We start from the raw sequence: 25,821 nt of genomic DNA on the forward strand, positions 1-25,821 counted from the left end.
GGTACAGCTACTATGGAAAACAGTATGGAGGTTCCTCAAAAAACTAAGAATTGATCTACCATATGATCCAGCAATCCCTCTACTGGGTATTTACCACAAAGACTTAAAAAATCATATCCATAAAGATATTTGCACACCGATGTTCACAGCAGCATTATTCACAGTGGCCAGGACATGGAAGTAACCGAAGTGTCCTACAGTAGATGATTGGCTAAAGAAGCTGTGGTACATATATACAATGGAATATTACTCAGCCATGAGAAGAGATGAAATATAGACATTTGCGTCAACATGGATGGACCTCGAGATAATCACGCTAAGTGAAATAAGCCAGACAGAAAAAGTTGAAAATCACATGATATCACTTATATAAACCCAAAAGCAACAAAGGAACAGGACAAACAAACAGAGACTCATGGATGTGGACTATAGACTAGTGGTCACCAGAGATAGGGGTTAGGGGAGGAGTGGGGAGGTAGATGGGGTAAAGGAGGTGGGTAAAGGGAGGGCGAAGTGGGTAAAGGGGATCAAATATATGGTAGAAGGAAACTGGACTTTGGGTGGTAAACACACAATAGAATATACAGATGTTAAATGATTTGCACACCTGAAAATTATATAATTGTATTAACCAATGTTACCCCAATAAACTTAATTATAAAAAAACCCTCTTTCCATTAAACGTATAAAATTATATTAATAAGCTCCAATCATGAAATTACTGTTTCTTTGTTAACTTGTTAATATGTATGAACAATTATGTTTAATTATTGTTTTTTGGCTTACTTATTAATGTGCACAAATGTTAAATTTATGCTACTGTATTTGGACAAATATATATTGCAAGGTGGTACTTAATGAGTTAATTTTACAAAATTTTCTTATTTTATGGGGTGATTACCCAATAACTTCATTACAAATAAAGTACAGGTTCGAAGAAGTTGTATTATCTTGAAATAGGTTCAATCAATGATAATTTTGGTTTTTATAAAGGTCGTGTGATAGATATGTGTTTTTTAAAGCAAATAAATTTAATACAGATCAAGTAATTATTCCTGCAGTATGATATCATAATTGCAAGTTTCAGGCAATTTTTTAAAGATACTCTTTAACCATCATTTAAAAAAGCAAATTAGTAAGTGATTTCTTTGTGAAGATCTTTAATATACATCTGTAGGATGAATGAAGATAATTGACTGTCCTAAAACCATGCAAAGGAGCACTTGTAGCTTGGGAAAAATCTGTAATACAGCCTCACTTGAAAAGTGCTGTATCTCAAAACTATTTAAGTGACACTGGAGAGAGCATGCTTTGGAAATCTGTGTTAAATGATTTTAAATGGTTTGTAAAGTGCAGAACATACATAGGTCAAAAATGCATGCAAGGAACTTAAATGAAATTGGTATATAAGATGTGAGTGTAGAAAAATAAAGTCTATTAAATCAATGTATTATCTTAGATATGATGCAATTTTTAAATAGACGTGTAACTAAATTGGTAAATAGAAAGCAAAAATTATTTTACACAATTCCTAAAAGGTATAGATTCAATTTGGCCCCCCACTCACCCTCTTTCTCTTTTTTAGAGTCTCCACTGGGGAAACGGGGGGCTTACCTTCCACCAGGGGTTGCCTCGTCCTCAGGCACATGTTCTGTTAGGAAGCGCGATTTGTCTGCAGGCTTGTCGGGTGGCAGCTATTGGACGGGCAGGACCAGGGCCTCGGAAACACAGCTGTTCGTCCTGGCTCTCTAATTCCAGCATGGTTTCAGTTTCTTCTTTTTAAGAGTGATCAGGCAATTAGATTCCTTGCAGTAGAAGTGACTGCTACTAGGAGGACCTTGGAGGGACACTCCTATGTCACTGGCTATCCCTTCATCAACCCTCAAAAGAGGCTTGAACAAAGTGAGGGAAGTGGATGACTGTAGTTTATGGACAAGATCTATGCTATAAAACAGATTTTTTTTTTTTTTAATCAACAGCAAAAGGCAACTTACAGATAGATAAACTTCCAGGGACATGGTTGATATCTTTCCCCTATTTTGTTTTTGCTGTAAAACAAACACGAGGACAAAGTTAGATACATAAAGTAGATAAAAACAAATTTAAAACAGACACCGGAAAGCATGTTTTCTTCTATTCTGAAAACCATTTGTGTTTAGTATAGCTAAGGAGACAAAGATGAAGAATTAAACTGCCACGTTGTTGGAGAAATAGTTTGCTGACATAACCGGCATTGGAGAAGTTGGCTAGTCTTTAAGATGTGAATTGGTTTTGTTAGGCCAAATGCATTTATTCTTTCAAAAATGTCTTGTGTAATTATTTATTCTACACAGAGCTTCACGTGCATGTACTCAATCAGCCCATGGGAACAGTTTAGAAGAATATTGCAGGAAAAGCAAAGGATGACAGCATGGAAAGAAACTTAATTAATTAAAGTGGTTGACATAAAACTACAGCATTTGATTTATCTCTCTTCTACTTAGCTGGGCTATTTCTACCCTTCTTTTTGGGCATAATCCTCAGAAATCATGAATGGTTTCCCTGATTGCAGTTTTCCTTGGTCCTTTGTGAAATACAAAACACTTGCTCCCGGGCAGAGCAGACCCACCTTTTCCAGCTTGTGCTTCAGAAACAAAGAGGCTTGTCTGTGGTTTACCTTTCCTGGGATTGAGCCCAGCACAGCCCTGCCCAACTCCATTCTGTCCTGTCCAAACCAGAGAGATGGGAGGATGCAAGAAATAACGAATAAAAGTGGCAGAGCTCTTGTGAACAGTGAACTCATCTTGAGCAGCTCCATCCTGGCTTAGTTATTCATGGGAATAGAGGGTACAGGCGATGGGACTGAGAACTCAGGCTCCTTCTTGACATCATTAAAGCAGCTGTTAGTTTATTAAATGCCCTATATTTTAGGTCTTGTGCTTGGAGATTGCCATACTTCTAATCTCCATAACAATCCTAGGAGTATGGTAGGTGGTAGGTATTAGAGTTCTTGAGATGCAAACAATAGAAGTAATCGACTCCAAGAATAGCTCAGAGAATTTTGGAAAAACTGAAGAAGCAGGTTTAGAAAGAAAACAGAATGGATCAGTTCCTGGGATCTAGATTACAGGAACAGACCCACAGATTTACTGGGGTGCTGCTTGGATGAATGCAAGAACTTTATTTGCTCTTGCATTATTCTGTTCAAAACTCAAATTCCAGGGATAGAATATCTAATGGGCACAAGCAGAGATCCTTAAAGTTCTAATATGACTATGTGTGATGGTGGCCGGCTGGGTCATTACTCAAAGCAAAATTTACTGTTATCACAGAAAGAAGTGGGAAAGGATGCTGGAAATGCCAAAAAAGCAGATGAGTCACAAACTGAGGCTTAGAAAGCTTAGCATAACTTGACTAATTATCATCCAGAGAATGAGTGTCAGCCAGGATACAAACCCGATTCTTTTTGCCACAAAGGCAACCTTTTTCCCACTGTGCCATGCCACCTCTCAGATCTACTTGTGGACAAGGATCACGTATGTGGTTTATTTTGTCACTTCTTGCAACAAACTGACTAAAGTGAAGGAAGAGAGGAAGATTGGAGGGTGTGGTGAGTAGATCTGGGTAGAAAAGGAGATTCGATTTTGTTAGCAAAAATTCTCATTATACTTTTCTCAGATACCTTCTCTTCTGGTTTTACTACTACTTCTCCATTTTCCTTTTCTCTCAGATGCTCTGACAACTCTCTCCATTCTATTTCTAGATTTAAGAGTTTCCCAGCGCTTGGTTCTAGGTCCTCTCTTCTTCATCGGTTCTCATCATACACCAATAACCCCTCATTAGCTGTCAACTACAGGAGAAAGTTCAAATGGCTTAGCAAAGAGTTCAGGATCCCTCACGCCTGAGCCCCACCTTAGCTAATGATCTTACCTTTTGTTCTTCATGGCACCATTGTTCAAGGCCCATTGGCTTATCTTTTCCTTGTGTTCCAATATGCCATCCACATTATGACTTCCAACATTTGTTCATGCTATTATATCGTCTAGGAAATCCTACCTACTCTCTGCCTTGTATCTAGATCTGCTTCATTCATCAAGGTCTGGCTCAGCTCCCACCGTCTCTGGGAGACCATTTTCAGCATCTCTACATTTCAATTGCCAGTCCCTTTTCCAAGACAAAGTCTGGGACATTTGTCTGAGACATTCACTATGGCCCTTAACCATATTCCATTTTATAATCTTATGTGGTTGTCTTGTTTTTCTGAATTGGCTGTAAGATTTTGGAGGGAAATCTTTTTAGGACTGGGTAATAGATACCCTACAAATATTCATATAGTCAATGTGTTTCAACAATAAGAATTGTGCAGTCTCTCTCTAAGAAAAGTTATTGGGCCTCTTCTCCCACCCACAACACCACAGAAGAAATGGCAGCTTCAGTCCAGGTTCGGATCGAGCGTCCTCTCACGTGACATATCCAAATTATAGTCAGCTTTCCCAAAGAGCCTTTCAATCTGCTCTCATCCTGGGTGAGATCCATGGTGCTCCCTAGAAAGGTACAGAAAAGCAGCATAAATCAAGAAAGTCCTCCAGAAAGAAGAGAAGGTGCCTCCAGAATGATCCCCAGAAATGTGTTAAGGAGATTTCAGATAAAACCATTGCTATGAAACCACCTACTCCTTAGATGAGATCCAGCTCCCCATGGGGATCCTGGTGGTCCATGATGGTCCTTGTGGTCCACTACTACCCAAGGTGGTGGACAATAGGAGAGTCTTAGAATCCTCTTCCTCCCTTCATTTATCCATTACACTTTTTCTGGCCTTGGCTCTGATTTACCAGAATGACTAAGATATGGGTTCATCCCAGGTTGAGGTCCCAGGTCCGGTACATGGCCATGGGTCTTGGGACCGTGCCTCCGGCCTAACTACTCATTAATGCACAGCACCCCCTGCATGAACAGGCTTCCTCAGTATCGAGATGCTGGGGCCAGAGCAGGAGAAAGGAGGGACTGGAAAACCTAGGCACCTTATTCAGGCTGCCTTGGCACCTTATACAGGCTGCCTTTTTTTTTTTTTTTTTTTTTGATACATTTTCAGGAACTGGCCATTCATAGTCTCTACTGCTATTTCATTAGTGGAACTCATACATGCAGTAGTAGTTGTCTAGGAAAGGCTGTTAATGTTAACTTTCCTTATGGTTTGCTCCAAAAATCATGTAAAGCGTTTTCCTGTTTTCCTTTGGAAAAATGTCTATCCTATATCCTGACATTTAATCTGCAGCCCTAACAGAGTGACTAATATGAGCTGTTGGTTCTTGGCTATTTCAAGAGTGAGCCAACTTAATCTAGTAGTAATATCTTTTTGGGGCTCATAGGAAAAGGGAAAAAAAAAGACAATTAGGCAACACAGCAACTTTCCTTAAGCGTTCTTAGTAAAACAAATGTGTATGTGTTTTTAACGTCTGGCAGGTCTGGTTTAAATAAAACATTTAACCTTTTGAAAGCCAGGGCTCTAGCATGCTTTTAGAGAAGTATATGAGGTGGGGTCTCCTCTGTGGCAGTTAGGACCTTGACATTCTAGTGTGCGCCCTGATCTCTGGGAGCAGTTACACGGAGGGTGGGGCAGACGAAACCCAAAGCGGTGCCTGAAGTGTGCTTGGAAAACATTTTTGGCTTCAATGTGAGCCAAAACCATGGGAACTGGCCTATATCCTCAGGGTTTAGAAGAGATCCAAATAGGCTTACCATGGAGTGGAAATATGAATAGCATCAGACTACACCCGGGCAACCAGGCCTCTGCTCTCACCTCAGTGGAAACCAGCAGTGCAATTAGTTGGGCTACGTCTCTGGGCCTCAGTTCCCTTACTTGTAAGTAAGAGTAGGTTTCTAAAGGCCTTTCTAGTTCTGACATTCCATGACACTGATATATCCCCAAAGGAATGATCAGAGGTCTCTGTTCCCTTCATGTTTGGTTTTCTAGGAGTCTGTAGATGTGAGGGTTCTGGCCATGTTGTGACATGGACTTCCAGGGCCAAAGGCCACGACTGCAGTCAGAGGAGGGCAGGGTGGAGAACGTAAATGCTCATGACCGCACTAGGACTTCCAGAGTCCCTAGAGGTCCAGACCACTTAGGAGACATGGCTTGAGTGTAGGCATACAATTCAGTGGCAAGGTCACAGTTTCAAGGCCAAGCTCGGGAAGGGGCTTTGCATGAACATGGGTCGTGTTCTCCTAGTAGTGATTACAGTGACAGCACGGGGAGGAGGAGGAAGAGCAGCTGACGGTTACTCAGTGCTTGCTGTGTGCCAGGCCCTATGCTGACAGCGCTGCCTGTACTACCTCACTCAGTCCTCTGTCACACTGTAGGGAGTCATCATCCTGGGGAAGAAACCAAAGCTCAGGGAGGCGACGTAGCTTGTCCAAGGAGATGGATGCAAGCACAGGTCTGCCAAGCACTGACGTCGCTATCATACGGCCTGAGTCATTGTTCCTTTTCTCTCTCCTTTTATTTACAACTATTTGGATAGTCATAACTGAACAAAAGTGCTATACACATCACACCGGGACACCCGTAAGATTCCTACCCACCTGTGCATCCAGAAGTGGGTGGATAGCGTCTCAGAGGGGGTGCAGATCCAAGGGAGTCAATGAGCCTGCCCCAACCCCCACGAAAGGTCTCTCTTACTTGCAAGGTGATATACTGCCTCAGTGGTTGAAATGCTGAATTTTATGAGCTGTACATTGTATTTCAGGACTCCACTGCTCTGTGCATGAAAAGGATTTTCAAGGAGAATTAAGATCAGAAACACAAACTTTTTATTAAGCAAGAAAACCATGGTTTTGTACTTACTTGAGAAAGCAATCATGCCGTGGGGGCAAGGGCGGGGGAAGAAAAAGAAACCAGAAACTAGCTATCAAAGGCAGGCTGGCTGAGATTGCAAACATGGCTGTCGCTCTCACTTTCTGTGGGATGTTAATGAATCTCCATCTCTGTCTCCTTAGAAGTAACGATTCCTAGTTTCCTCTTTATTTTTATTTTTTAAACATTGTGCTATATTTTAACCTTTCCAATAGATGTCTTTATGTTTAAACAGACTCCAATAATCTCCCCAAGTTCCCAAAGATGTGTGATTTAGATTCTTTCCAAAGTTTCTGGAGCATGAAAGTGGTTGTTTGAATAAATTATGTATAGTCTCTTGGGGATTACTCTAATTTAGGAGTAGAATGGGCCACAAGCAGCATTGAAAGGCATGAATGGAATTATCTTTCAAAGAGAAGGGAAATTTTCAGATTTTCGGTCTGTTCATTTGAGGTACATGAATATTTCTGAATATTCAATTGAACGATATGAAAGTAACATTTTGTAGGTCAAACATGGCCAAATATTGGCAGATCCCCATGCTTTAATTTTAACAAGTGAATTGACCCATTTCCCGTGAAGCAATAGGGTATGAACCTAAAGAATTGTGGGACTCAAACAGACTGAAGTTCTATAAATTTTAGTTGTATTCCCCATCCTTCACCGCAAGCATTTATTCTGTGAACCAAAAAGGTAATTCATGCAAGATAAAACCTTGGAGTATTTAGAAGGGACAGAGCATATGAATGATCCTGTTTGATATTCCCAAATAATTAAAAAGGGCAGACGTTTGATGTTAGAGTAAAATCCTTATTTATTATCCTAAATTATTTTCAAAGTTCACGTGCAAATGTGAACAACTTTCTTCTACCAAAAGCAAGCAGTAAAATCAAAAAGTACTAAACAGGACTAAATGTTAAATAGCTCCAAATCTAAATTCATGTCAGCTCAAGACCTAATTATTGCTTATCATTACTAGTATATGTACTCACTGGATTTGGTTTATATGTCAAGACTTGCATCATACTTTACTCTTGTGCAAAGTTTTCTGTAACTTAGCTGAGGTAATTTCTGAGGGGACAATTAACGGGAATGACAAAATGGTACAGAAGATATCATTAGCGGTTAATTACCAGAGAGACACAAATCAATCACGGCTGTGTCAGTGCTCACAGAGAACTGCAATAAAGCACCAGAGGTGCCTACGAAGGTTCTTCCTGGAAGGAGCATCTTGAGATAGTCGTTTCCTTCCAGTACATTCTTACGTATAAAGCCCCTAACGGTCTTTTATCGCTTATGTTCTGTGTAAAGCACCTAATGGTGTGGATTCTCAAACTTCCTCAAGAGCAGGTTAGAGCTAAACTGTTGCTCAACCTTCAAAGTTGGAGTCAACGTTGGTTCCAGGTAGTTTTATGTAATGGAGCTCGTGCTATACCAACAATGGATGCCAGATAAAACTGAATATGCATGTTAAGTTTTAAAGGATGCCCTGAGGCAAATACATACTTTCTTTATTCCATGCAGCTAATTTCTGATTGGCAAAGAACAGCGTTAAGATCGGTCATATTTCCTTGTTTTCTTATTTCTTGGATGAAAAATTTAAGCACACAAATTCTCAAACCCTGTATTGAATTAACTTCTAAGAAGTTTCTGTACTCATTTCAGCAGTATATCAAAGAGAGAGTTCCTGTTAAATCACTTGTCATCGCTAACCACTTCTCCACTGAAGAAAGTGCATAACATCGCAAGAGACAGGAACCTTTGGATGATTTTTGGTGAAGATGTCTTTGGCCCGTCTTCCGCCCGCTAGGTACTTTTGCTTAAAAACTCCAGTTCAGGGAAACTGAAAGGAAGGAAGACTGAAAGGATGTCTGACTTCCTCACGGGTGCTTTTAGGGTGCTTTAACACAGTGGCACTCAGAGCACATGTGGGGATGAAGTGAAGAAACAGACGTCTCTAGAAAATACGTCCTAAGAGGCTTAGCACCTATTTGGAAAGGAACAACTGCCTCGTTTATGCTCTTCTGTTTGAATGTGACTTGAAACTGTAATCGTCAGTTGAACACTGCGGCTTACTTGGTGTCACAGATTTGACGAAATTCTTTTGTTTTCCTGTGAATGTGCCTTGGCTCTCCTGGTACTTTGCTACAGGTCCCCGTAAAGCAAAGCTCCCAGCCCCTCCCGCAAAAACAACAGGAGTTGTAGTCCCATAAAACTCTCAACCAGAAAACTACCCCAAAATAAGCTTTATTGCAAGAAAAGTGTCATATTTGATACATAGACCTACAAAGACAAACAAGACCCAAAACCATAAGTTTTTCCTCACAAACACTTGATTACAAATTTACACTGTTTCTTTTTTTAGTTATTAAAACAAAACAAAACAAAAACCCAAACTGGATATAACTGGTTACTAATCTTTGGTCAGCACAGGTGTGAGAAGAGCAACCCGGAGCCTGCATGCGCTTTGGCCATTTCACATATGAGGTTTGGTCACTGGTCCAGGGACAGGTTCTTGGGTTGAGAAGAACACGGAGACGTACTCTTTATTATAGCACGTTCTGGTACAATATCTTTTTAAATGACTAAAGCAAACTAAACATCAATTCATTGTACAAACATCTTTCATACACAATAGGCTATGATAAAACGAGGCATATGGTGTATAACTACAGTATTAATGAAAATTCTAAAAAAAAAATGGATTTAAAAAAATCAACATATATTCCTTGGCTGTACTGCATGATTTGTTTGCACATATGGCAATCCTGAAATAGCTTGAACATAATAAATGCACCATTAATCTAAGACAGCACCAAACACTACAGAACGCCAGGTGTTCCTTTTCAAAGGAACGGCAGTTCTTCAGCTGCCTACGGTACCACGAGTATGCAGCACACCCTGGGTAAGAATGAGGTGTTGTGGGTAGCACGTGTGCTTCCTTGAGGTTATGAGAAGGAAATACAGTACGGTTTGGCCTGCAACGCTACTGGTCTCACAAGCAGTCAAGGTATTTTGCTACAGTGTCGTGCTTCATCTTCGTTGCCTGGTGTGTCTGGTGATGTGAAATATCGTCACAACGAGCCGCTCTGGCTTTGATCTCCTTTATAAAAGATCTCATGACATTTCTGTCTCTTAAATTATTGATTACACTGCCCACTCAGCTCTGTGAGGCTTTCTTTAAAATAATCAGATGTGTACCAGTTGGACGACTGGCAGAAAACCAAAGGAAACATCTCTTGAATCTACTGAATTTTTAAAAAGCACCTCTAAAAGAAATAGCTCAAATTTATAAATCTAAAGAAAAACAAGTGAGTTTCCCTTTTTGTTTACATAGTTTGTTCATTTCTCCATATATTACTGCATTAAAAATAAATAAACATCTATATTTTTTTTAATTAGCAACTATAGCAAAATACCCAAAGTGTTACAGACTGCTAACAGAAAAAAAAAAGCTCACATTATTTTTGTGCATTTAGTGCCATATGCTGATCTCTTGAACATTTAGGTTTTCTTTTCTTTTTTTAATATATTTTAAAGTGAAGTTATCTAAAAAATACAGTAACCACGGTTGCCTTTGTACTCAAATCTTTGGCCACACCAGAGTCTAAATTATCCCTCCCTGTGAGGGTCAACATTCTGAAGTCTGAGACAGGGAGGAAAGAACCAAAATTGTCTTTTTCTCCTCTTTAAAACTAGTCATTGATTTCTCAAAGGCTTCTGAAGGCTGGCTGTGCAGGGATTTGAGCCTGGAACCAAGTCTGTAAAGGGTTAATAGAGCTGAATCTGCAGCCTCATTCTGAGAGCCTCCCCGAGCTCCCCTAGGAGGTAGTCGTCCTCATTGCTGTCTTCCAGTTTTTTAAGCTCCTTCTTCTTGTAGAGACGGATGCTAGTGATTTCCAGTGTGTGTGTGCCGGGCACCAGCTTCCTCTTGGCTGTGTGCAGGTAGCTGAGCCCATTCCTTTGGTGGATGCGAAAGATGCCATCATCGTTCCCTTGGGAGATGACATAGCGGATGTGATTATTGAGAGGCTCGATGGCGGGCATGAGTTCCAAGATGTGCTCCTCAGAGCCAAGGCCAGAGAGGTTGAACTTCATTTTCACGGGGCTGTCCATGTCAACACTTTCCAGGCTGGTCTGTTCCACCTGGAGAAAAAGCAGGAAACGGTGTGGGAAGAGCTTCCAGAACACAAGGAGAGGACGCGAAAGGGGCCTGCTGCTGGGGCTGCAGCCACAACTTATTGCTCCCCGTTTCTGCGCTTTCCATATGAACAGTGCTTGGGAAGGAGGCGACTGTAACTTCCGGTCAGCGGGAAGAAAAGGTCAATTCCACAGGGCTTGCCCTGCAAATCCTTACGACTTTTCACTCAGCCTTATCCAGGTAAAGTTACAGGACTGAGCCTACAGAAAGTATTCACATTTCAAGTTTTTTTGATGAGTTTGTGAAATATCATGCATATTAATAATTTAAAAAAGACAATTTAGAAAAAGATTGTAATTTTTTTTTTCTGACGTCAAAACGAGAAGTGCAGCTGTTATCCAACAGCAGGGACTGTCCCCAGAGAAATCTTCACTCTGAAGGCCTGGCTGGATTTCTAAGGCCCACAAACCACAAGCAGAGTGTGGGAGTATGTTTACTAGCAGCCATTAGTGCAGAGGGAACAGCCTGCAGAGTCCTCAGGGCTCAGGGTTGAATCGGCTTTGGTAAAAGCCAGTGGGGGCAGGGCCCAGATAAGCCAAGTCTCACTTGCTCACAGAGATGGGAGGTTTAAGAATGCTATATTCTTAGTAATACAGGCCAAACAACAACAACAACAATAAAAAAATAATGCTTTGGCTGGGTGCCTGTTAAGAACTTGGCTTCAGTGGCCCAGAAGTGTCATCAGTGTTCAGAGAGATTCATCCCAAGTACCACAATGGGAAGGTTTCAGAGATAAAATATCTGGATTTGTTGTTTAGGGTACTTGATGAATACCTCAACTGTCATATTTAAATCAGTTAGGTGCTTTAGTTTACTTAAGGTAAATGGAATACTGGTCTATTATTTGTTATGAAATAGAACCACAGACCATTGGGCTACAGAAGTCTTGTCTTATAGATGAAAGTTTCTGAAACCCAGAAAACTGAAGCGGGTTGCCCAAGTCACACAGTTGGTCGAATAGATGTTTTTGGTGGAGGAATTTCTCAGTAACATTAACTAAAGAGAGTGGTGCTATCCTTGATCTTTGGGGAAAATCATCATCATCTCTAGATACTGAATACGACTCAGTGACAGTCACTGAATGTGTGCAATATATATGCCGGGCACTATTCCAGGCACCTCACAGTACCAGCTCAACCCTCCCGTCACCCACTCTTCAGAGGTAAGTATTTTTATTCCCATTTTACAGGTGAAGACGTTGAGGTAGAGAGGGGTTAAGTAAACGTGACCCATGTAACACAGATAATGAGCGGGAAGGGTCAGGGAGCATATATTCAAGAGCAGGCAGTCTGTGGCCCACCCCCACAACACTCTGCGGAAGACCACTCACAGCCGAGAAACACCAGCAGCAGGCAATTCAGATCTTCAGTTTCTTACAAACTACAAGTTATTTGGAGATAAAATTTCTATGGGAGGAACACCTATCTCACCAATTGTCACAGAATATGAGGCCTAGTCGGGTTTCCTACTGAAAATTAACATCGGCCTAGTTTGCTACAGATGTATAAAACAGAAGTGGACAAATTCAAAATATTTTTTTTTTGAATCATTTCAAAATAACTATTTCTTAGATGGACATCTTATTGCCCTCTGGCACAAATCAATCAAAAACTAAAAACATATGATCTGTGATTCTTAAAGTCTTTTCCCCCAGTCCTTGTGTTTTAAGCTAATAATCAACTAATTTTGATTGACTGGCCTCTGCCATATTGTGCCCATTAATTCAGCCATTAAATTTCAAGATAGTCGTAGCTTCACTGAAGCTACATAAAGTTTTACCGCATGGTACACATGACTTCATATGGATAAAATCTTGAGACAAAACAAAGTGAGGTTTACTCACAGCAGTGGGTTCAGGCTCGTGAATATTTCTCTTCTGTCTGCTGTCTTTCTTAGAGTAGCCGTTGATTTTGCACTCATAGCATGCTTCCGGGGACAGAGCGTTTTCCTCATCAACTTCTGCATCCAGTGGCAGGTACTGCCCTTTGTTAAATCCCATTCCTGATACACAGTGGCTATTTGCAACAAGAAGCAAGGCATTGTTAGGCTTGATCACAAGCTTTGACTGTAGCTTTCCAGTGGTAGAGAAAAGACTTTTCAGAAATAAGACACCAACGAAGGAAATTCTAAGCTCATAAACACAAAAACCCAATTTTCTCTGTAACTCTCTTTAATACTTAATAGATGAGATTTTCCAGTATTTTGACCACCAAAATTTTTCTGAGAGTGAGCCCTAGGTTTCCTCAACTTTCTTTTTCTTTGATACACTTTTTAAAAAATTTAAGTATGGTTGTTATATAATACTATATTAGTTATATTAGTTTCAGGTGTGCAATATAGCGATTCAACATTTTTACATCTTACAGTGGGATCATCCCTCTAATTCTAGTAATCATCTGTCACTGGGCAAACTTATCACAATATTATTGACTATTTCCTTTTTACCCTTTCACCCATTTCCCATATCCTCCACCCCTCTGGCAATCATCCCTTTGGTCTCTGTTTCTATAAGTCTGTTTTTGTTTTGTTTTTTGTTTTGTTTTTTTTTTAGATAGCATAATTAAATAAAACCATATGGTATTTGCCTTTCTCTGTCTTATTTCACTTAGCATAATACCCTTTAGGTCCATCCATGTCGTCATCAATAACAAGATTCTTTTTTATTGCTTCATAACATTCCAGAGTGTGTGTGTGTGTGTGTGTGTGTGTGTGTGTGTGTGTATCACATCTTCTTTATCTATTTATCTATCAATGAACACCTATGTTGCTTCCATATCTTGGTAATTGTAAATAATGCTGCAATAAACATAGGGGTGCATACATTTTTTCAAATTAGCGTTTCTGTTTTCTTCATAGGCTTCCCCAATTTTCGATCTCAATTAGGCTGAAGCACTTGGGTGTAGTTAACCAGAAAAGGTAAAAGCAGAATATGACTTTCCAAAGAGAATGCTGAGAGAGGTTCCACTGCTTGCGACAAAGCTCTCCGCGTAAATGACCGACTTCTGAGCTCCTGTTTAGGTTAGTGAAGCAATCAGTGAGCTGGCTCTCCAAGGCCCTGGTCTATAAACCAAGCTTTTTGTTTCAAGCGTAGTTGTGTAGCAAAGATGGACAGATTAGTCCACCCGCTCCCAGTGCCTGCCTCACACACCACTCTTTCTGAAGAAGGCTACCCTGACTGACGCCCAAATTCCCATCTTCTGTGCTGCTGAGCACAGGCTGCGTTAATGGAAGAATGCAGGAGGCTGGCACTTCAGCGCCAGGCGATGGGGCTTGAGAGACTGTACTTGGGAAACTGTGGTTAGTGGGAGGGAATCCAGCCCCGTGGAGCCACCTTGTGCTGAGCAGTGCCACCCCAATGAGGTAGGTCCTCTCTGTGCAATAAGAAGCCAAGCGAGCAAAGAGAGAGACAAACTCCTTCTTCAGGAACCACTGGGCTGGCACCTGCCAAAATTCATAGAAGACCCCGAGGAGAAGTCATTTCCACGAGAACCTCACAACCCACGTATCTACGGCAACATGTGAACTGCAGTTTTAAACATTTGTCTCTGGTCTTAAGGGATCCGACTGAATCAACTTAGGCCTTTCTGTGTGGCAAGAGTGACACTTGTATACAAGTTCGAGGTTTAGGCTCACCACAAAGGAGGTATCCCGTAACACAGCTATAATCCATATGCCCTCTAGGTGCTTCTATCTCCCATACCCTTCATGCTCTGATCAACCTTTCGTCTCTTGGGCTTCTAATCACTGTTTACTTCTCTGCAGTGCTAGGCAGCCAGGAAGCCTGAACTCAGGGAGGGGCGCCTGAGTTAGAACATGCCCTGTGGACTGCGCTTGCTTTCCTGTTTGCAGGAAGGATGGAAGCCTTACCCCTGTCCCACTCTGTAGTACCCAGGAGGGCAGCCGCAGAGGTAGCCCCCCTCTGTGTTGGAGCAGCCGTAGTTGCACGGGTTCTTGGAGGAGGAGCACTCATTCACATCGTGGCAGGCACTGGAGAACTGGTCGAAGGAGAATCCCGAGGGGCAGGCACACTTGTAACTCCCCAGGGTGTTGTAGCAGGAAGCAGAGCCACAGGCATTCGGATTGGAGCATTCATTCTCGTCTATGAACACAAAGTAAAAAACTCTTTACGTGGGGAAAGGGACCGTGATATGAAGAAGAGCCTGAGTCCCAAAGTACCTGTGATTTTATAGGGGAAATAATTCCAGATCTGCGTCAAAAAAAAAAAAAAAAAAAAGTTTAGTCCGATGGCTGACTGCAAAGCATATGAAAATTAAATATAAACGAAATGACAAAACCCGACGAATCCTCCTAAATTATGGCTTTAAAAGACCTTACTCTACCCGTTTATAGTCTGTCTGTGCTGTGTCTGAGTGCACTGGTAGCCCCTTGGGATAGGTATCTGTAGTTTGCCTACTGAAAAACTCTTCTATTCTCTTCACAGAAGGTGACTTCAACGGCCTCTACCTCAGACAGATTCATAAAAGTAGAAAGTAGATCACTAGTTGCCAGAGGCTGTAGGGAGCGAGAAATGGAGAATGAGTACTAATGGAGTTTTTTTGCGGGGGGTGATGAAAATGTGGTGATGTTGCTGGTTGCACACTCCTGTGAGAATATACTAAAAACCACCGAACTGTACGATTTAAAAAGGTGAATTTTATGGTATGTGAATTATATCTCAGTTTTATAAAGCCTATATTTATATCTGTATCCATTCTCTCAGCAATTCCCAAAGCCTTCATTACATATGGGGAGAAAATATAGAAAAAAATCTAAATACCCTAAATGAAAATAATCTAAATACCGTAAATGAAAATAATTGAAAGAAACATTATTTAACCGGATCTACTGAACCAACAGGCTAGTGCACTTTTAACTGCCTGAGGAACCATTAGGTGCAGTCTGTGCCTTTTGAGATGGTTTGTATCCAGCCATCAGCTACCTCGGGCTTTACTAGTTCAATGACTAACATTATACTGTATGCCTGACAGCAGGATAATTACGGGTTATACCTTCAGTTTCCCTTATCATTTTACAAGTTCAAAACCTGATTGTGCTTTCAACTTTGGAGATTATAACTTTGCTCTTAACCATCTGGTTGATATACAACATGTGGCTTGACTCCTTTGGGCTTTATTATAATCCAGATTTCACTCTGGGCACAAGTCACGTCTGTTCTGTAGAATTCTTTCAAATTCTTGTGACTCCAGTGGAGTGTCTGTTTACTTAATATATGACAAGTATATGTTTCAGCCCACGTGGGGAAGTGGACCCATTTGCAAGTAGGTGTGTGCCTGGGACACAACGGCTAGAGGGAAGTGCAGATCTGCAGTGGCTCAGTGAGATTATGGAAGATGCAGATGGCGTCTCAGTGAAGAGGCCTCTCAGACAGGAAATTAAACTCCATTAAGTACGGCACAGAGGTCACCGAAAGGGTAGATGTTATTAGGCACATTTTTGTATCACGATTACAGTTTCGGAATTAAATCGGACCGCCAAATGTAGAATTCTTAATCACCGGATATAAAATCTGCTATGATTATCTAATATGTACAGATTCTTAGCCTTCATTTTATGGAGAGAAAGTAGATAAATAAATTCTTAATAACTAAGCTACCTTATGACATAAATAGAACTGCTATTTTATTTCTATAGACAAAAGACTTGGAATTCTGCCACAAAGGCTCATCTGCTTTTACAATTAAATCTGACATTTATATGCACGATTTTTCTTCTAACAGAGAATGTAAATTAGGTTATAATTTAACAAAATTATCCTTCTAAGAATACAGTATTAGGCATTGTGTTAAGTAGAAAACTTACCAGGCAAAACCAAATAATTGAATAAATTTCATTTTAACACACCAGTGACAAGAATATTTAAAAATATGTAAAAGTTTTGGAAGCACTTTATATTAATATGCTATAAATGTACATCATGGTATAATTTTATAGATTTAGGTAATCTGACTTTAAAAATGTGTTCTTGCGTGAGACATACTTTGAGTTGACTCAAGACACATTGTTATGTTTGAATTACTCTAAAAGGCCACAGAAGCAACTGGGAGTTACTAACACTAAATAACTTAAAGCTTCATATATTAAGACATCAATTTTCTTCGTATGAAAATGTTAATAACATTGACTTATTTTCAATTTTTAATAATTATGATGCTTGCAAATATTTGAGAATGTTACCTACACATGCATAGTCTGTGCACCAGAATGTTCTAAATGTTCTGTGGTAACTAGCTGGAAACTTCTTGAAGTGTTCATTTGAATTAAAAGCTTTTTTCAATGTTAACACAAAGAACTGTCATTTTTCTTAAATTAGAAGTAGTATTAATAACATTTTAGGTTTACCATTTAACAGTATTTAAATTATCTGATGCCTTTAACTAAGTTTTTTTCATTTTCTAGGCGACTCAAGATAAACCTCTCTTGGTTTTAAAGAATGAAATACTTCATTCTATATCTCCTCTCAATCATATGAATGACTGAAGATATTCACACACATAATGACAAACAAAAATGGTCTGTGGCTTTTTAATTTGCATTTTGTCACAATTCTTGTTCTTTTGTTAACTTGTTGCTTTTATTCCCAATAGGTTATTTAATTCTATTCCTGTTATGTATTCGAGTTAAACTCCAACTGTGTTGTTAATGGATTCAGGGCAAGAAAGTCAGCAATTTTATTATGTACCAGCTGAGTTCCTCAACCCTGCACGGAAAAATCTAGAATTTTTAGAATAAATCCCTGCTGTATCTTACTTATCCAAAGACCTGCTGCTTAGAGGTGCCTATTCTAGCAAAGCAAGCTCATAAATGAATATTTGCAGTTGGGGATATCTGCTTATGTATCTTTAGTTTTGAACTCATCTTTGAAACCACTTATTCCTCTGTCCATAGAGTCTCTCCGGATTAGGCACATGGGCTTTTGGCTGGACTCCAGTGTGAGCTGCTCTGGGGTGACTGCCTTGCTGAGGTGCCCACTCTAAGGATCCCACAAAGGGGAACTGGGATACCACACAGTCTTGATTTTAAGTCAGACCACACTGAGTGAAAATCTGTGAAGCTACTTTTGCAACTTGATGTTTACAGTAGACAGAAATTTCAGGAAACTTAAAAACTTAAAAATTGAATTGATGCTTCATACATGTTCCTATTTCTTATGGTTGCTTAAAAAACAGGAATTCTACTTGTGAAATATTAGATCACTCTTTTGCCTTAAGTTCCAGAGAATTAACTAAGAAGTCCATGGTATTTGCTAAATAAAGTGGTGAGCTTCATTTCATAAGCAACATAATATAATGAAATTGTTTTACACTGTTTTAATAGCTATCTGATAAAGTACCATTCCCTATATTCCAAAGAGTGTACCTATACTTTGCTTCTGTTTATAAATCAATAAACCAGGGCATAAGGACTTTCGCAACATTTTTTTTTTCTGCGACGAAACAAAAAAGTAAATTAAACTTATGAAATTATTTTGATTGACTAACTCATCATTTTGATAATCCTTTAAAATTTGGTCCTTAACCTCTTGATCATTAACGGTCTTGGCATTTTCCCCTATGAGTGTGTATCTGTGGTGTGGCAAAGCATCTGTCTTTGACCTCGGACAATAGTTGAGACTTTCAGAGTGAGTTTCCCTTCTTTGAAATTTATCTTGATTTCCTTCTCAATTCACTAACCTGTCATCGGAAATTTCATTTGAGAAGACCATAAAGGACAAAATCAGATTAATTTATTTAGTGGATCACTCACAGTAAAATATTTGAAGTACATGTAGGATAACTGAAATCACTGCAGAGAAACAGGAAGCTCCCTGCCATTTCTCTGCGGGACCACTGTTCCCCTTTCTGCTCGGTTAGGCCAGCATCTAATGTCACAATGTGTTAGATGGTGTGTCTACGAAGAACACTCAAATGGAGTCAGGAAATTAAGCAGCTAAGTAAGTTAGCTGGTTACTCAAGTAGAGAACAGTGTTCTCTTTGATCAATCTCTCCTTAAAAGGAGAATTTCCATGACTATTTTTTATGCAAGGAACAGAGCGGAGTGCCCACAGATTTTATCTTGCAAACACTTCTGTCTGTACTTTTCAACAGAATTCACTGTAACTAGGTACTATTTCTATCTTAAAATACTTTGCCTTCTTCATTACATCTATGTGACTGAACAACACAGATGGACAGTCCTCATTAAGTTAGTCTGAATTCCTTTATATTTGTATGAGGGCGCTGGATGGGTAAGCCTTCAACCTTAAATCTAAAGATACTAAGTTACTAATAAAAAGCCCCTGACCTTGGCAAATGAAGAAGATGATTCTTGACACCATCTTTAGAAACTTAAAATTACATCCAGCAGAAAATTAAAATGATAAAAGCTCTAGTTGAGTTTAGGTACTTAAAATCATATTCGTATTTTGGATATTTTCAAACATACACCCAGAATAGAATTTAATAGAATGGATCCCCACACATCAGTCCTACATACTGGTTTTTAAGTTCTAGGATTCAAAGGCTACACTGAAATGACAACCTTTATTATTGTTCATTTTACTCAAAGATACTTTAAGGTGAGAAAAGCAGACGCCATTTAACAAATGAGTGCTCACCGACACACTGATTCCACTGGTAATGCTGAATATATCCTTGGGGGCAACCACACCTGTAGCCTCCCAGGATGTTCTGGCAGCCATGTTGGCACCTATGGTTTCCATCACATTCATCGACATCTGCAAAAAAAAGCCCAGCAAGATCTTTGTGTAACCTCTTTCTACTATTCTTAAATATACTCTAAATGCAACCTGGAGTAATTATTATCAAGGGAACAAACAAACAAGACACACAGAGAGGCTATGATTTTTCCAAGTCACATGGTGGTACAAAGAATGATTCTGAGATAAGTCAATTCTGAGTTATTAGTCAATGGTGGTACAAAAAATGATTCTGAGATAAGACCACATTCTTATGCTATCCACCAGACCATGCCACATCAATGCTCCAAAAAACATCTTAATTTCAGCAAATAAACCATAGCAACCCCAAATGCTGTGCATTTTGGATGGATTAACTTGCATATGGTCTGATTTATTTGTTAAGTGATATAATTATTCTATAAATATTGCATTACATATTCTAGTAGATTCAAAAGTAGATTGACACGTAATCCTCATTTTCAGGAAGATACAAGCCCTAGAGAGATACCTAAAAAATATAACTGTTTTGCATGCAAAAATTTTTAATTATCATTCAAGATTAATTAGATGCAAATTTTAAGCGTTTGAATGTTATTTTTAGACACAATGTGGTATTATTACACATATGGAATAACTTTTTTGTTCATATATGCATAGTCTTTTGGAATGACAACTGAGGCTTTGAAAGCTACCCATAAAGAGTGAAATAAAATTGGCGTGTCTGATGTGTATGTAACAAATTTATATGGATAATTAATAAATGGTATCTTATGTGGACAGTCACAAGTTAAACTCACACGTGGCAAGCAGCTGTATGTTCAGAATACTTTCAAAGTCTCAACTTTGGATATAACATATTAAAATAGAAAATTCTAAAACTGAATTGGTGGCTGCAAATTAGATACACATAAAGTTCTATAATTCTTATAAAGCGCCTATTAAAAACTTTGAATACATTTCTAGAATTAACAATCATGTCTGAGAATAAGTAATTAAAGGATGACTAAAATTAATAAGAACATAAATTGCAGTATTATATAAAATATAAAGGTCATGTATATAGTCTCTTAATCTCTGGTATGGGCATTTTGTAAAAGATACCGATCCTCGTACATTTGTCTTATATACTAGCACTTGCGATGGAAATGTTAAAGAAGCATAGGCAGATTGCTATTTTATTCCCACTTAAACATTCTGTTAGACTTTACAGGAAATACCTACTGCAAGGGGGACTTCAGAGGAAATGCCCATTGTAGAAAAGAGTCAATCAGGAGTCTCAAGAAAAAATAACTTGGAAATAGCCATCAGTTTTCCCAGGTGCTTTCAGCACATGTCTCCAATTCTCTAGGATAACTGGTTCTTTTTCTTACACTCAACTTTCATACAATTAGGTACCATGGTACAAAAGTCCAATTTTTTTTTTTTTTTACTACTGTAAACCATATAAGGTACATAATACTTTTTCAGTTCTCTTCTTTTATAGATCAGTAATTAGAAAAACAGTTCAGTTCATTTAAAAGCCAATTCACACTCACCAAAATTTTGTTTCATCATATTTTCTTTTGCTCCCAAAATGATATGAACAAAAATCCATTGCTGGGTTCTACTTTGTTAAGTATTTTTTCTTTTGAAATGATCACAATGTTTCATTTAGTGGATTGAAAGCGAAAAGAAAATGGCATTATGCTATACTAGAGTATGGATTTCTGAGCACGTAAATTCACCTTCACAGTTGAGTCCGGTGGCATCAAGAGAGAATCCTCTTTGGCATTCACAGCTGAAACTTCCAGGGGTGTTTTGACAGATCCCCTTTGCTCCGCAAAGAGAGGGCTGAGACCCACATTCATTGTTGTCTAGCAAAGCACGAAGGAGGAGAGAGTCAAGCCTGCTGATTATTACCTAACTCAAATTTCACTACATGAAGTAAAAAGTGATATTAAAGCCGAAGTTTCATGACATGAAAACAGCATTTTAGGATTCACTGTCATATTAAAGGCAAAAATGGTAAGAAAAAGTATATTTCAAGAGATTCGTAATTAGAGCGTAATTTGGGTTAATTTAGAACATGGTTTCCCATAACAGATGGGAAGTCCTTTAATGTAAGTGTCTTCTAAAATAAAAACCCCAGCATGTTCATAGCATGTTCAAAATTACAGTGAACCTTTAATCATAGTTTATCTGAACACACATGGTTATATTTAGAATGTGATATAAAGGCACCACTTGGAATATGCCTACTGTGTGTACGCTGGACTATATAGGTCTTTTTCTTTCGGATATTGTTCCTGTGAAAAAAAAATCCATGTTATTAGCAACATTTTTAGATCATTATTTTGAGGGATTAGTGCTAAATATAAGTATTGAGATATTATTCTATCATTTTAAGTACAATTTTTATACATCTATCAAAAGTTTGTAAAATTTCCCATTTGTAGTTTTGTCTTACCAATACAAGCAGTGTGATGCTGTGTGAAACCAGGCGGACATTTACAAGTAAAACCTCCTAGCGTGTTGACACAGAGGAACTGGCAATTGTGCTGTTTGGTCTGACATTCATCGAGGTCTGAAATGAAAGAGAGAAGTCTTGGAAAATCAGAGCAATGTTATCTGACTATCTTTTCTCATGAGGCCACAGGAGGTGTGCATGTTCTATCAGGAGTATTTTGTCTAGATTTTTGCTTGAAGCTTTATAGACTTCAATATGCATGTGGCAAGCAGTTTCTTTTCACAGATGGGAGCAGCAGAAGTATTATGGGCTACTGTGATAGGATGGCAAAGGTGACAAAACACAGTTTTCTTAAAATAAGAAATCGAATAGATGAATCACATTGGTTTCCATGAACTATTTTCAAAGTTTATACTGAAAGATTGTATTTAATGCACAGTTTAGTACATGGCTGGTCACCTATTTCTATTAAAAGATAGGCTAAAAATAAAACAATCTGAAAATTGACAAAGGTCTTAACACAAACATTGAGCGAAGTTCTCAGGCTTCACATGAAAATACCATCATAAATATCTGAGAAAGCAAAAATAAAGCATCTGTAATTCTAACAGAAGACTCAAAGTGTGATTTTAGTTAGATTGAAACTTAAGATAGGAAAATATATTTAAATAAATTTACAAAGCAATATAAAATGTAGACAAGACTAACTCATTTTAAAACTTAAAAACACACATACTTTAGTTGTATTCATTTATAAACAATATGCAAAATTAAGTTGACTCATAATAGTTCACTAAAAAGAAACAGGAGACTAGCAGTGCTTGCTATGTTATTTGTTTTTTGAGATTCCTTAGAAATAAAACTTCATTTTCTTAAGAATAATCTGTATTTCAAAAATTTAATTAGATAGGAATTTCCTTGGTCCATTAATTTCATACTGATGAAGTTTTACATAAAATTGAATATATGAGTATAGTATTAGAGCTATTTAAATTATCTAATTTAGTTTGATAATTATTTTTGATACTACCTAAGCAAAAAATTAAATTTACCAATTTATTTTCAGTCTTTGGCAATAATCAAGATAGTTTACAGAAATGAAATCTTAGATAAAGAGTAAAAAAAAATCTTAGTTTAGTTATTTGTCTCAGTCTCTTCCTTCACCAAAATTTTTTGTTTTAATTTTATTTTTATTTTAATTTAATTTAATTTTTTAGGCAAGGCAACCCTTGGTTGACCTCACAGATTGCAAGGACCTTGTCAGTCTGCATTCCCTTATTTTTATTTTTTACGCCTAGGATGATCAGCACCTGATCATCCTAGGCGGTCTCCCATCCAAGTACTAACCAGGCCCGAACCTGCTTAGCTTCCGAGATCAGACGGGATCAGGCTTGTTCAGGGTGGCATGGCCATTGACAATTTTATTTATGTTTAAATTTGTGCAGTATGCTGTAAGAAGCACACTACTAACTTGGGTTTTAATTCTCCCCGCCTGCTACACCAGACTCCTTGCTCACCTTTGCATGTCTTCCCATCCTCCTGCAGGACATATCCCCGTGGACATGAGCACTGGTAACTCCCCTCCGTGTTCTTGCAGATGAAGTTGCACGGTTTAGGGGACTGGGAGCATTCATCAAGATCTAAGCAAAAGTGATGTGAAGATTAAATTCTTGGTTAAAAGAAACAACCAGCCTCTTTCCTCCATCCACAGTCTCACTTCGTTCTTTGAGCTTTTCCTCTTTAACTTAAAATGGAAAACGGCCAGAGAGAAATGATGCACAGAACTACTTTCACTCAAGTGATCTACTGGTTTACTTTGTAGATCAATCTACGGATCTTGGATAAATATTATAATGTCTTGACAGCTGTCTGGGCTCAAAAAACGCCAGTATTTCTTTAGGTTAATGTGCTTTACAATTTGAGAACCATAAACTTAAAAGTAAGAGTTTATTTTGACACATGGATGATGGCAGAAGTTCTTTTAAACTTTCTAGGCTGACACTCCCCTAGGCAACTTGTGGGGTCACAGACCACGCTGGAATCTTTTATTTGCCCCTCGAGGTCCATTCGTCACTCTGGTCTACCCTGCTTATGGGCCCAGGAGGCTGTTCTCTTGCCCTGTTTTCTAGCTGGTCCTTATTGCCTCAATTTCCTCCCTGAAAGATGGGCTTGGGCTGACTGAGTCATTGGGTCAGAGGTCACAGCTCTTCTCAAGGCGGCCCTCTGTGCATACATTTCTTTTTCCAGGTTTCAATAACCTCTCCCTCGTTTTTTATGGCCCAGGAGTGATACAGCCCCAACACACAGCACTATCCCTTGTGGTTTCTGTACACTCAGCCCACACCTTTATAGATATAGTCCCTTTGTTAAATCCTCCTTAAACTGTCCTCATTTGAATATGTTGCCTTTTTTTCTGCTGGGACTCTGAGAGCAAACAATCTCCATCTTCTCTGTAAAATATATTGATTGATGTCCACAGAATGCTGAAAGCTCATGATTAATAGCCTATTCTCTATTACTTTCATGCCCAATCAAGTGTTTTTTTCTTAATCTATTCATGCCAGGTGTACTTGTTATTGAAATAGGTACTTTAATGGGATATCACATAAGTTGATGAAATGTGAAAGAGAAAAGATTTTTCTTCAATGAAAACTAAGTTGAATGCTTTGGAAAGACTTAATAAAGGCAGATCACTCCCACCCCCAAATTGTCATGGAATAGTGTGGATAAGATGATATAAAAATTAAATTAGGAAAAGAGATTTTAAAAATGTAGAAGGCTTCTGTACAGAAATTACTTTGCAATTGGAAATTTTAGATGAGGCTTAATTGGTATATTTTATGCAAAAAACATGAATGAGGAACATGCACAAAGCATTCTCTCTCTATATGCAAACATATTCATTTGTAAACAAAAGCCCATTTCTTTCATCAAAAAATGACAGGTCATTTATACATCTTAAAATATAAAATGTTGAAAGTATGTTTTTAATAATTTTTATGTTTCCCTGATTGAACAGACTTTTTGATAACTTGAACAGTTCTGTGTCCCCTATTATGGGACAAGGCATTGCACAACTACTATAATATTAAGAACCACATTATTTAAAGGAATAGCATCATTTAAATAAAATGTATATTCCATAGCTCCATAATAAAGATGCTCCACTGGCAGTAACTGACTTGTAGAAAACGGTAGTTGACAACCCCCAGACGCAGAGATGCCTTGCCTTACCCACACAGGAGGTTCCGCTGATGTCTGTGGTGTAGCCAACCTTGCAGAAGCACCGGAACGAGCCCATGGTATTGATGCACTGGCCATTAGTGCAGAGGTTGGGCATAACCTTACATTCATCAATATCTGAGACGAAACAAAAAACAAACTAAAAACAAAAGCTAATATGTATGTAAGGATAAAACTGGTTAGAAACTAAGAGAAATTACGGAATCAACGTGAGATAGCTAACAACCAACTTTCATAATATTGTTGAGAACCTTTTCATCATTCAGGTGAATGGCAACATAGAAGGGATAGAAAAATAATCTGAAGCAATGGGAAGAGATAAACAAAGGTTGTGTTGAAAGCCCTGTTTTGAGTTAACTCATTTTGAAATCTAAATATGAATTATTTTGGGAGAGCTCTAG

General features: G+C 38.6%; 1 protein-coding gene and 1 pseudogene across 1 annotated transcript in view; both read right to left on the reverse strand.

Annotated features, from left to right (window-relative positions):
* Positions 1 to 10,603: 10,603 nt before the first annotated feature.
* The window catches only part of FBN2 (fibrillin 2), a 240,480-nt gene continuing 225,262 nt past the window's right edge, over positions 10,604 to 25,821 (reverse strand). The window contains exons 58-65 of the mRNA XM_006913393.2: positions 25,412 to 25,537; positions 23,695 to 23,817; positions 22,178 to 22,294; positions 21,456 to 21,584; positions 19,648 to 19,767; positions 14,901 to 15,132; positions 12,877 to 13,048; positions 10,604 to 10,978 (exon numbers count right to left, since the gene is read on the reverse strand). Of these exons, the coding sequence (XP_006913455.1) occupies positions 10,604 to 10,978; positions 12,877 to 13,048; positions 14,901 to 15,132; positions 19,648 to 19,767; positions 21,456 to 21,584; positions 22,178 to 22,294; positions 23,695 to 23,817; positions 25,412 to 25,537 (1,394 nt within the window). The remainder of the gene's footprint in view (positions 10,979 to 12,876; positions 13,049 to 14,900; positions 15,133 to 19,647; positions 19,768 to 21,455; positions 21,585 to 22,177; positions 22,295 to 23,694; positions 23,818 to 25,411; positions 25,538 to 25,821) is intronic.
* On the reverse strand, positions 23,476 to 23,594 carry LOC112480845 (annotated as a pseudogene).

Source organism: Pteropus alecto, unplaced genomic scaffold (assembly GCF_000325575.1).
Source record: "Pteropus alecto unplaced genomic scaffold, ASM32557v1 scaffold20, whole genome shotgun sequence".
In the NCBI taxonomy this organism is placed as follows: domain Eukaryota; kingdom Metazoa; phylum Chordata; class Mammalia; order Chiroptera; family Pteropodidae; genus Pteropus; species Pteropus alecto.